The sequence below is a fragment of the Lactuca sativa genome, chromosome 5 (assembly GCF_002870075.4).
Source record: "Lactuca sativa cultivar Salinas chromosome 5, Lsat_Salinas_v11, whole genome shotgun sequence".
Taxonomy (NCBI): domain Eukaryota; kingdom Viridiplantae; phylum Streptophyta; class Magnoliopsida; order Asterales; family Asteraceae; genus Lactuca; species Lactuca sativa.
The window spans coordinates 300387991-300401358 of NC_056627.2; the positions used below are offsets into that span (position 1 = coordinate 300387991).

The following is a 13368-nucleotide window of genomic DNA, read 5'->3' on the forward strand; positions in this document are numbered from 1 at the left end:
AGAAAGAAAAACATTAAAACCTTCGAATACTTTGATTCTCATGGGAGATGGAAGTTAATGAAGTGATGCATGAAGCTCCAAAGAAGAAGTTATCTACAAGTATCCACCAAGCAAGGATAAACCACTTCAAGATGCTAGTCTTCACTTGTATATATGTTGTTCTTAAGCCTTAATGATTATACCAAATAAACCTTAAAAAGAAGTAACATATAAGCACTTAATTCATGCACCAAATGGCAAAAAAAGAAGAGAGGGGAGAAGGGCTTCATAACCACGAATTGGCTGCCTTTTTACAGAATTTTTTGAGCAAACAAACAACCAAATAAACTAGCCAAATCTCTTTTTATATACATACAAATGTGAACTAAAGTCAAGGCTAGTAAATGAAAGGGTATGATCTTCTTATGACATGTATGGAGTATAAGATGAAAGACAACAAGCAACCTCTTACTTACTTCTTGATACTTATGGTTTTGACATTAATATCAAAACCAAGTTTGTCTTCCATTTCATTATTCAAACTAAATAGCTACTCAAAGTGTCTATTTAATTTGTACATAACATTATTAACATATATATTCATACCTTAAGAATATAACTAATTTTGTTCTCTTTTATTATTATCTCCTAGTAAAAATAATTCATAATATGTTGATAAAATAATATTTTCATAAAATGATATTTTTCAATTTAACTACAAGTATTGATTATATATATATATATATATATATATATATATATATATAATTCCTTAATAAATAATCAATTAGTAGTTACTTGTTATAACGTGTGACTCTATATGATCATATATCATTAGAAAATATCATTCCATAATAACTCTTGCGCATAAAAATCTTTCACATATACGATGATAACTCATAGTAACATTATAATTCTATTATATATTGAGTTATACAAAAAAAAACATTTATAGTTCTAGTTTTAGATATTCTAATATTGCATTTGGTAAACAATAACACATGTCAAAATTAAAAGAGCTTGTACTTCACTAAATGAGTCGGTACCCTTTTTAAAGTTGTTTGTTATGATGATGCTTAAGCGGAGTATTCACATCTTCTGTATAAATGAGTTGTTTTTTTATGATGATGCTTAAGCGGAGTATTCACATCTTCTGCATAAATGAAATAAAACGTTGTATTTTTATTAAGCATGGAGAAAACACATTTGCATATTTCTCATTAAGATATGAAGTTTAACTTTGTTTATACTTTAGTATTATATTATAATATAAAACACATATAGTTTTGTATATAATTATAAAATGAGAGTTTTTTTTACCACATTCAACATAATTGGTAACAACTTGACAGACAAATAACTAATCATAACTTAAGTATTCTTCAGAAACACATTTTAGTTTCCATGAAATATTTGAAAATAAACAATATCAAAAATCTCATTGAAGGAAAATAAAATATTCTCCAATTAACGAGTGTGTAAGAAAAAAAGCTGACAGATAGAGAGAAAGCATACATAATAGCATGATTTCTTTCATGCGAGAACTATGGATGCTCACTCTCTTCTGTCAGCTTATTTATATACCTAAATTGAAACACCATATGTCAAAACAAATATGTGCACTAAATTTGAAATCAACTTAAAACTATTAATGACCCTTGCTTTTCACCTAAATTTTGACTTTTGACTTGGGTTACACAAAAACACAAATCTATCCTTAATGAATATTTCACGGTCATTAAATCTCAAAAGGTTACTACCTTGGTAGTATTTGTTATATAAAAGGTACAAATCAACCTGTAAAAGACTTATTGATTTGCATGGTTGGTAAGGTGCTCGCAATCAAATTATTGAGGATTTAACTCTTTCTGGGGACAAATGAATATATTTAGATGGTATTTAAGTTAAACAGAAGACGATTGTTAAAAAAACTGATGAATAATTATTTAAAACTTATAAAAGACTTGCAAACTCTTACGCATAACCAATATGGGACGAGATGTCACATAAACTTTCTCCAATTGTCCTCATACATGTCCTTGAATACATGTATAATCAAGAATACTTGTTTCTTCATAGTGTTGATATATCAAGGTCACCAAGAGAGAAAAAAATGTTTGCTTTGTGGATACAAATAATATAATTTTCAAGGTTTGATTTATAGACTATGCTTTCATAAAACGGTATCACCTTTATAAAACAAGGAATATTCTCATGTTTCTTGATGATTGGTGTATTCTCATGATTTGACCACTTAATTATAGTTGGCTATTAACATTTAAAGCGTTTAGAATAAGTTTTTCAGAGTCCACCGATCACCATATTTTATTTATTAGCTAAACAAAAAACTTGTATTATATGTCTATGATAAGTTTGATAATTCTTATAAATCATTTCTTTAAAACTATGGTAATTTATATAAATATTTTTTTTTCACGTTTTAGATGACATGTAACTATATTTCATCTGAGACCAAAATATGCAACATTATTATTAGAAAGCGGTTACCTTAAGACGTGACACGAGTTAAATGGATGTGCCACAATATTTTGTTCTACTTGTTGATATTAGACCGAGGGAGTAATATCATTGTTTCCTACATCATACTACTTCAATTTCACCATGATTTCATTATTTTGTGTCACATACAAGAAATGGTTACATACCATACTTTTTTTAATTTACTTAAACAATTTAATATAAATAAAAATTTAAAGTTTCATTGATTGAAATTAAAATACATAACATGAAATAAAAAACTTAAAATGAAATTAAAAATATTTAAAAAGTTAAAAAAAAATTGCATAACATGAAATTAAACTTAAAAATACGTAATTTGAAATTAAAAAAGGAAAACATTGATGAATGGTATTATTTATAATATAAAAATCTCTCTAATCTTTCATCTAAGCTTGTGTAAAGAGATTTAAAAGGTAAGTTTCATTGTGGTAAAATTAGATGACTAAGTATTATTTATAATATAAGAATTTGTCTAATCCTTCATCCAAATTTCTCTGGAGAGATAGAAGAGGTAAGTTTCGTTGCGGTAAAATTGGATGATGAAGAGTATTATTTATAATATAGAAAAAATAAATTATAAAAAAAAACAGTTAAAATATTAAAGAGGGAGAGAGGAGGAGGAATGTGGCAATGAGATGTCGAGTTCGGCCCAAGCTACTGACACAGTGTTTGTTACGGCCACCGTTGAATATTGTGCTCTTTACCACGACGACTCCTTTAAACCCTAATTAATAAAAAAAATGTTAAATATTTTGATTTTGGAATGAAATGCAGTGGTTGTTTCATTAAAACTACTTTACGAAAAAAAATGGAATGTATATAAAACGTCATGACTCATGACATAAATATCCACCAACCTCATGTATATTCCATCATATCACTTCTCAACAATAAAAAATGAAGAATTTTCTAATGTAACAAAGCATGAAGAAAACTTAACCAATAGTGCATTGACCACCAAATAAAAAGTGGCACGACTAATCTTGAATCTTGGGTAACAAGAGTCATCAGTATATATTCTTGAATTATTTAATTTTATGATTTTTTCCCAACTGACAAAGTGTGTAATGCTTATATGCGGGGGGAAACACACATCATCAAGCACTTGAAAAGTATGATAATTTCGAAATTATAAAGTTACTTTTTGACATATTCGGGTTATTATCGATGCTTATTGATGAATTACTATTCCTTTGAAAAGTAGGCATTACTCAAAGTTTAAGCTAAAGCCTACCGGCATCTATTTTCATAGATCGTCCTTTTTAAATGTTTAGAAAATAATGGAAGGTGTTTGTGATTTTTTTTTTTTTTAAATAGTTTATTGATTTATTAGTTTTTTTTAAGTTAAAGTTAAAAAGGTGTATGGGTAGAAAAAAATGTTTTTCAATTTGACTTCTTATAAAAAGCCTAAAAACAAGGAATTGAAAAGTAAAGGAAATATTATTTTTTGAATTACTTTTGGTTTTTTAATATTGAATCCTTTGTTTTGGTTTTTCAACGTTCCTAAGTAGCCTCATGGATGCCTAATAGCGATTTGGTTGTCTCATCTTCTAATGCACAAATAGGAAGGCACGCTACAAAAGATGGACAAATGTTAGGTTAGAAAGCGATAATGATAGATGGACCCGACATTGCTCTTTGATGCCTAAGGTAGATGTCGATTTGAAGTATTGTTAAATTTCTTATGGCGAGAAGATTATGTCCTTGCTAGTACGTATCGCAGTCTTTATATACAAACGGAAGAGTCTAGGTTCTTGCTTCTTTGACCATGTTATGCAATTATACATAGATTGCAAGTATAATGCCCTTCAATATAATACTATTACCTTTCTATGTTTCCTGGATGTTGCATAAGGATTTGCACGGATAATTCTATTGCTATAAAATATTGATGTGTCGGCTACACAGTTGGTTTGCTCTACTAAGGGGAGTCGGCCTAGTAAGCTATGGGCTTACCATGTTGATTTGACCTTCTTTAATGTTGTTGTATCACATTTATGTATGAGCTAACCCCCATTCACCATTAATCCCCCACAACCCATTTGTTATAGGTTAGTGCTAAACTGTTTTTTAATAATTAGGCTTAAATATCATTTAATTGCTTAGGGAATGAACCGTCTGACGTCGCACGCTTGTACAATCATGTAACTATTGGGATTGTTGGTTCGTCAAAGATCGATACTCCCGTCTTTTTGCCCTTATAAACGTACATCACATTAGTTATCCCTTCGTCTCTTTCTACCCACTCTATTCTTCCATTGTTTCTTTGTTTTCTTGTAGAAAATGTCTCGATTTGCCATGCCCATTTTTCATTCCACGGTTTCTTGTGATCGGTTAGCCCACGTTTCTGATAAATATCATCTTACTCCCTCCACATGTCCAACTATTTTAAGATAGATTTGTAGAATTGTCAAAGAAGATTGCGGATTTGGAAGGAGCAAGCTTTAGTGTTTCTATGGTTCTTTAATCATAATGAAAAGTGTAAAGGGTGAAATGAGATTGTTGTAGGAGGAGAAGGTAATTTTAGAAAGTAAATTGGTTGACAATCATCATTTGGAGGAGGAGGAGATTGCTCTTTTTTAGGGAAAAATGGCTTCGCTAGAGTTGGAGAAAGTTAGGTATGTGGATAAAATTTCAATGTTGGAATCGACATTAGGAAGTTGAAAAATAATCTCGGGGGATCTGTGTTGAAGAACACTGATCTTCAAGAGAGTGTCACTGGGTTAATTGGGTTTTGTCTGAAGGCATAATCAAGGTTATTGGCAAGGTCTTAGGTGATTAATCTTTTTATGATGCCTTTTCCGCCTTGTTCTGTGGTGACTTCTTATCGCATCCTGGTTTCCCGATAAGCTTAGTGGGTGATCTTTGGTATTTTGTGTCTGATCGTGATGGAGGTGGTGTGTGTAAGGTCAAGCCTTAGAATCTGATGATCTAAAACAATCACATTGACTCAATCATCGTCATCATCTCTTAAGCGCCGTCGTGAAGTTATGTTTGTAAAGTCGTGTCAGCCGGATATGCATATCTTATGTAATCTCTTATAATATACTCCCTCCGTCCCAATATTATTGTCCACAGACAAAAAAACACACAGATTAAGAAAAGCATTAATTACCATTAACTTTATATAATAAAATGACAGTTTTGTCCTTACTTTGCATTTAATGTTCTATTAAATGCTTAGTTGGTTAAGTAATAATGAAGGGTATTTTGGTAAAAATGTTATTTATTTTTAGAAGTGGACTATTATTTTGGGACAAACCAAAAAGGAAAGATAGACTATAATTTTGGGACGGAGGGAGTAGAATATATGCAGTTAGTTAGTAGATATTATATCATAGTGATATCGGATATACGTTATTATTATCGTAGATTAGGTGATATCCCTGATTTGTAGGGATTCACATTGTATTTACTTTTCTATATATACTAAGGTCCAGATCATTGGTTTATCATCGAACCCTAGTGATTTGTGGTCGTTCTCTTGGTGAGAACATTTTCTTAATGAAAGATGTTCTGTTATTTTTTTGTGTTCTTTTGTTTATTATTATTGTTAATTAATATCGATCAAGGAACCTATAACTAGTAGCAGAGCACGTTGCTTATATCAATTAACTATATTGTCCTCTTATTCTTCAAATCTCACTAAAAACACTTTCGGTAACAAAATTCCATAGTTCGATGAAAATAACTTTACCATGTGGAAGTCAAAGGCAATGATGGTTCTTGAAACATTGGACTACTCAGTGATTGATATCGTCAAAAATGGCCTCCACATTCCTATGTACCAGTCCATGAAGAGCAATGTTCAAGAAGGCGAGTTAGTTGAAAGAAATTGTTCATGAATTTAATGATGAAGAGAAACGTCTTGTTGCTCTTGATGTTAGAGCCCATGCTGCTATAGGAAAATCTCTTCCATATGACATCTACCATATCGTTCTGAATTGTTGATCAACCAAGGAGATGATGGATACACTAATTGTTCCCTATAGAGGTATTGATGAGGTAAAGGTTGTTAACAAGAACAATGTTAATCATCGATATGAGCATTTTTTTTCAACAAAAGAATAAGAATCTTAATCGGGTCTTTAATCGTTTTACGTGCTTGGTGAATGATATGAGTTGAGTTAATATGAACAAGACTAGAAACTCTTTGGTTCTCAAGTTTCTTGATTCGCTGAGTGATAGTTGGGAGCATCACATAGATGTTTTGAAGAACAATAAGAAAATCGCAACCATGGATTTGGCATCTTTGTTTGTTAATATTTATAATCATGAAGAAAAGAAAATTTTAAGGAAATCATGCGAGAAAATCACTAGGACAGATATATGGCAATCTATTCAAAGACGTCTCCTCATAACAGTGACATTGACTTCTCTGATGAATCTAAAGGTGAAGCCCTGACAGTCAAGCGTTATGTTTTCCGGAAAGATAAGAACCCCTCTTGACTTAAAAGATTCAATCAAAGACTGACTGAACAACGTCTAAGGGTTATGACTCTGGAAGAAAATATGTTATTGAAAATAAAGAGGGCCTCAAGTGTTTCAATTGTGGAGGAGTTGATCATTTTTCTAGGGAATGCAAGTCCAAGAGAATTGGTACTAATGAAGATAATGAAGCAAAATACAAGAATGTATTGGCCTCTTTGAAGAGACAGAACGTTGATGGAAGATCTTAGTATTCATAGTTTGCATCCAGTTATTCCAAGTAACGTATAATACTACAATTTCTTCACTGTTATATTTGTGTGTGATCTTAATTTAATGTATTATAATCGTTGATTTTATCTTTGTATGTGACTTTGAGTTAATATATTCATCTCTGAGATATTCTATAAATCTATGTGTTTTAATTATAATATTGTTTTAGTCAAAAATCCCTGTGTATCTTCAACGATGTATTATAATCAAGATATTTCATTGTATAGTTATCTCTGAAACTCGCGACAGAATGTAATATAGTATTGTATAAAATATCATTTAGAGCTACCTCTATCAACATAAAGGTCTGATTAGGTGATTAGGTTATCTGATCTTTTGTATTTTATATAATATTAAATCTCTTGTTTGAATTATACTAGATATTACTAGTCGAAATTAAAGGAATATAAACTTTATTTGGAGTCAGTGCCATGTGGACAGTTATGTTTTTTTGTTATTTTATCTCATAGATTCTACTTTGTGTATTGTTAATAATGCCTTGATTATATTAGATCTGTGTAAAATTAAATGTGAAAATAAATAAAATTCTCTAATTGTAAATTATTTATTAAACAATTTTCATGTTGTTAATTATTGTCAGAAGGTTTGAATATTCTAGTATAATGAATTGTTTGTTTATATCCTAGTTTTATTGTTTTAATAAATGTACGATTTATGTTTTGATACAGTTGAAATGAAGAAACTACTAAATCAATGGAAAAAGGAGTTTTTGATCCTAAAAGAAAGAATGTTGAACAATTTCTATCATCGGAAATAGATAAAGGCAAAAAAGTCATACTTCATGATACCTCGTCTGATAACTCGTCATATGATCAAGACACGTCAACAGAATATGAACAAGTACATATGACATTATAGTTGTAATTTTAGAAATCATTTTTATAATATAACGTTCATTATCAATTAAAGTTCACAAAAATTTAAAATGTGTAGACCTAAGGGGTTATTATCAAGTTATGACAATTGATGACTCCTCATCAAGGTTCTAAATAACGTAAGGCGTGATTTGACGGCAATGTCAAGCCTCAAGCTTTTCCGAGCCTTGGCCAGTCACGACATTTGTAAGGCGTGACTTAAGGCGGCAATTTTTTTATATAATTAATATTTTTATATGTATTTTCAACTATTATTCATTTTTATACACATATATGAGTTAAGGCGGCGTTTTGGCAAAGCTTGGCGGCAGGTGCAAGCCTTGGAGCCGTGGCGTGCCATGGCGGAGCCATGACGAGCTTTTTAGAACCTTGCTCCTCATACACATTTTTAAATTTCAAATTAGGAGAATTGACAGGGAATTAAAATGTCAAGATAAGAAGGGATAAAGAGTAAAAGAAGGAAAAAAGAAAGTTGTTGATGTCCTCTATATCTGGAAAGATTTCCAGATAAGGACCTGACGTTTGAATGTTTCAATATTGGAGTATGTGATTTATTGTGCATAAAACACTTGTACTTATTGCATTTTATTTTGTAGGATTTAAATTATTATATTATTTTAATGCTGATTTGTTGTACTATTAGCTTAAACACTTGGACGTCTTAAATATATTTTTAGAAATAGTAAGGTTTGTATAATAATATAGTAATATATATATATATATATATATATATATATATATATATATATATATATATATATATATATATATATATATATATATATAGGTTCAAACGAGAACAACTATATAATTGAGAACGCGAGAACAAATATGGACTATATTTTTTTTTTTGCCGCAAAACACTCCCGTTGTACCGGCTTGACGGAGTAACTTAATATTCATACGTGAATATAAACTACCACCACCGCAACTAACGCAATCACCACTGGGTCACATATTTTTTTTTGCCGCAAAACCCTCTCACGTATTGGCGCGAGTATATACATATTCTCAAATGATTATTCATATATGAATATTATATGTTCCGTCGTCCCGGTACGTTGGAGCGTTTACGCGACAGATTTGTAATATGCGAGAATATACTTACCTTTATATTCACATATAAATATTAAGTTCGTTCGTCGCGCTGATACGCAGGAGGGTTTTGCGGCAAAAAAAAAAAGTGGTCCAAAATTGTTATCGCGTTCTCGATTTCATAATTGTTCTCAGTTGAACATATATATATATATATATATATATATATATATATATATATATATATATATAGAGAGAGAGAGAGAGAGAGAGAGAGAGAGAGAGAGAGAGAGATAGAGAGAGAGAGAGAGAGAGAGAGAAAGATCGATTCCGCCGAATATCTATCAGGTAACGGTTTCGAAAAATAAAACCGAAATCGGAACCGCTATAGGCGGTTTTAAAACTTTAAGAATCGGAACCGAAACCGTTTGTTCCGGAACAAACAATTATAAGAAGGTTCCGAAAACGGCTGCCCATTTATTTGTGCACCCCTAATTATTTGGAGAATGCAACACATGTAAGCTTAAACGTAGCTTCAAGGAGACTATTGTTCCGATAGTGGGTGCATGGGATATATTTCATATCTGTGAGTTGACTAATGTTGTTGAAGACTCACTAAAGATGCCATTTTAAACCCAAAAGTAAGAATAATACATTTTAATTAACATTATTGACTTGTAAGGAGTTAGAGTCGCATACATATTGCTAAAATGACATAATTGGCTAGTCTTATTGACTTGAAACTATATATACAGTTAAAATTTAAAATAGTAATCTATTTATTTTAATATATATATATATATATATATATATATATATATCATCCTATTAAATCTTCTAATTAATGTCATGTTATTTGTTAATCTATTCACTATAAATTTTAAGTTTTCACTCTAATAACATTAAATTAATAACATTAGAATAAAAATTAAAATAAAATTAATAGAGATTATAACATATAATATACATTTAAATCAATGATTAGGTAAAAATATATCTCTTAAGCATGTCATGGGTTCAATCCTAGGCATAGAAGATATTTAATTATTTGCCGTTTAAAAAAATAATTAATAATTTTAAAATTTTATTATGAAAATTTAATTAATTGTATAATTATAATTTTACGAGTTATAAACTAATAACAAGTTATATATGTTTGGATATATTTGATTAGGGTTATGCTATAAGTATCATCCTTAATCAATTTTATTCCCTCTAATATCAGTCTAATTAATTTTTTACTTTTGATTTAATATCATTTTTTTATTTTTTCCCCTTTTTGTTTTTTTTTGTTGTTTTTTCTTTATTATTATTATAAATTTCGATAGTCATAAAAAATTCGGACAACATTATAAATTCAGACGACATTATAAAATTTGAACGATTATATAAAATGGAACAAGAGTAAACTTTGCTTTTAATCTGCATAACGTACCATGCAAATATAATACCGAACCAATTAATATATTCGTGATAAATAAAAACAAACTTTGTTTTTGTTCGGTTTTACATAGTCGTTCGAATTTTATTATTCCGTCCAAATTAATAATGTCGACCAAATTTTAAAATTTCATCCGAATTTGAAACTGTTGTCCGAATTTTATACGGTTATTGAAATTTATAATAATAATAATAAGATTAAAATAAAAAATAAAAAACAACAAAAAAAAACAAAAAAATCACATCACAAGTGGAATTAAAAAAGAAGACGTAGGATTAGCTTGGTTATTGATGTATGAATGTATTTCATTTGAGACGTTGAAAAAAAAAACAAAATTTATTTAAAAGAAATATTTTGGGAGTCAAAAGTCGGTTTTTCCTTTGGGTTCTCTCTACAATATCAACGTTTAGGGTTTTAGACCGCTAAAAATAATTACAGTCGGCGATGGGGAATCCAAAGCAGAAGTGGACGGCGGAGGAAGAAGAAGCTCTACGCGCTGGCGTTGCAAAACACGGAACCGGTAAATGGAAGAACATCCAGAAAGATCCCGAGTTCAACCACTTCCTATATTCTCGCTCCAATATCGATCTCAAGGTAAGACTGTCTATCGCTTTACATATTTACAGCCATTCTCAGACATGAGTTTGTATCCGATAAATGGCAATATCTTGTAGCAATTGGTTTGCTTTTGTGTCGTGTTGTGACTGTGTACGAATTCCCCCCTTTCGACAGTCGATTTTGGACATCGTGTTAAACGTGCTAAGTTTCGGATTCAAAATTGACATCCGTTCTTGAAGTTCTGATACAATTTACATAGCTATATGTAATAGGCATAAACATTATGTTAAACTTGCAACAAATTCGATTTGAACTTGGGACTTCCGCTGTTTCATCTCCACAATTGAAATCCCTCCTTTGGTATTTGATTTTAGACGTGATGCATGTGGATTCTGGTATCAAACATGACATGCATTCTTGAAATTGTGAGGAAATCTTTTATAAATATTTGAAGTGGTCATTTACATGACATTTTTCTCCTTTCAGGATAAATGGCGGAATATGAGTGTCAGTGCAAATGGGCAAGGTCCAAGGGAAAAATCAAGAACACCAAAACCAAAAGCTACCACAGATTCACCTGCTACTGCTATTCCCTTAGCCATTACATGGACTCCTGGTTCTTCAGCTGCAGCTGTAGTTGATCCAGCATCTACAGATGTGCAAATGGATGATTCTTCAAAATGTCTGTTAGATGGAAAGACAGCTTCAAAGTATGCAGCATTCTTTATGCTAGTGTCTACAGTATACACATACATTTATTAATTTAATTTCTTCTCTTTATTATGATGATATCAAAATGTAACGTGTCTTTCAAATCTTTGAATGCTAATTGACATTGTTGCTTCATTATTAAGGTACAATACAATGATCTATGAAGCACTGTCAACCCTAAAAGATCCAAATGGGTCAGACACCAGTGCAATTGTCAGTTTCATTGAGGTAATTTTCGGCTGTATAAAGCATATATATTTTACTGCTTCTAATCATAGCTCATATCTTTTACTATTTACAATATTTGTAACTGATTGTATCATATTCTCTTTGATATGCAGAAAAGGCATGAGGTGCCACAAAATTTTAGGAGGTTATTAAGTTCAAGGCTAAGAAGGCTTGTTGCGCAAGAAAAACTTGAAAAGGTGAATTTGCTTTATATTTGTGTAAAACTTTTACTAGCAAAACATGTGATTATATGCTCACAATTTATTGCACCAATAAGATTTAGTAATTGTATTCATACGAATTGTAATCCTTTTTTATAAAAAGAAATAAGTTTTCTAACTTTTATACAAACTTCCAGAACAAATATGGCTTTATACATGATACTTTGAAAAAATCAACATTGGTTTTTAGAAATACTATGGGAAAGATTGAAAGTAGGATGCTATAATAATATAATGAAGAGTTGATGAATGAAAGTACATTGCTATTTTGGTTGTTGACAAGGAACAGTTTATGCGAGTGATTAGGTCCAGAACTGCTATCGACTTCGAAGGGAGTCAGCGAATGGAACAAAGGGCCCGATTTCAAAACCGAAAGAGATTCGACCGAGAATATCTCAAGTCAACAGTTATCTTGGTGGGACATTAGAAGAAGCAGCGGTTGCTGCTGCGTATCAAGTTGCAGAAGCGGAAAACAAATCGTTTGTAGCAGCAGAAGCTGTTAAAGAGGCAGAAAGAGTCTCCAAAATGGCCGAAGAAGCAGAAGCATTTTTACAGCTCGCCAAAGAGATTTACGAGAGATGTAATATTCAACGCTCGACATTCTCATCGTCTGGTCTTAGGTAACCGGAGCATATGTTATGCTCCGGTCATCTAATATCGGATGACTATAGTTGGTCATCCGATATTAGATATAGGATGACTGGAGCATATGTTATGCTCCAGTCATCCAATATCGGATGACTAGAGTTAGTCATCCGATATTAGATAATTGTTACTTATCTTATATCAAATGATAGCTCGAGTTATCATTTTATGCTATAATCATCCGATTGTCCGTATTAGTGACTTGTTTTTTGACTTTGTTTGACAGGTTCGCGTGGCGAAGTGGTGATGGTGGCGTAGTGCTATTGTAATCTTTGGTGGAGGTGGTTATTGTTAGTTAGTTTATTATGTGTCATGAAGGTGGTAGTAGTTTTATATAAAATTCAATTTCGTTTATTATAATGTCTAGTGGTGTTGGGGAAGTGGTTTAAACTTTAACACACCGTTTCGTATAAATTGTGAATGTCTTAAGTAA

The 13368-nt window shown here is 31.0% G+C and overlaps 1 protein-coding gene across 2 annotated transcripts; it reads left to right on the plus strand.

The window, feature by feature from the left end:
* Positions 1-10904: 10904 nt before the first annotated feature.
* LOC111892602 (telomere repeat-binding factor 4) lies at positions 10905-13368 on the plus strand. Of its 2 annotated transcripts, XM_023888656.2 has the most exons (6): positions 10905-11166; positions 11617-11840; positions 11985-12069; positions 12183-12266; positions 12597-12870; positions 13162-13368. In XM_023888656.2, the coding sequence occupies exons 1-6, from the start codon at positions 11017-11019 to the stop codon at positions 13191-13193; spliced, it is 849 nt and encodes a 282-aa protein (XP_023744424.1). In that variant the 5' UTR covers positions 10905-11016; the 3' UTR covers positions 13194-13368. The 2 variants fall into 2 exon arrangements, with proteins under 2 accessions (XP_023744424.1, XP_052627758.1); XM_052771798.1 differs by lacking the exon at positions 13162-13368 and having other exon boundaries at positions 12580-12855.

Excerpts from the sequence above, each read along its gene's own strand:
- LOC111892602 (XM_023888656.2), top strand. The coding sequence starts at position 11,017 with ATGGGGAATCCAAAGCAGAAGTGGACGGCGGAGGAAGAAGAAGCTCTA. Across the intron at positions 11,167-11,616 it reads GCTCCAATATCGATCTCAAG|GATAAATGGCGGAATATGAG; the intron begins GTAAGACTGTCT and ends TTCTCCTTTCAG. Across the intron at positions 12,070-12,182 it reads CAATTGTCAGTTTCATTGAG|AAAAGGCATGAGGTGCCACA; the intron begins GTAATTTTCGGC and ends TTTGATATGCAG.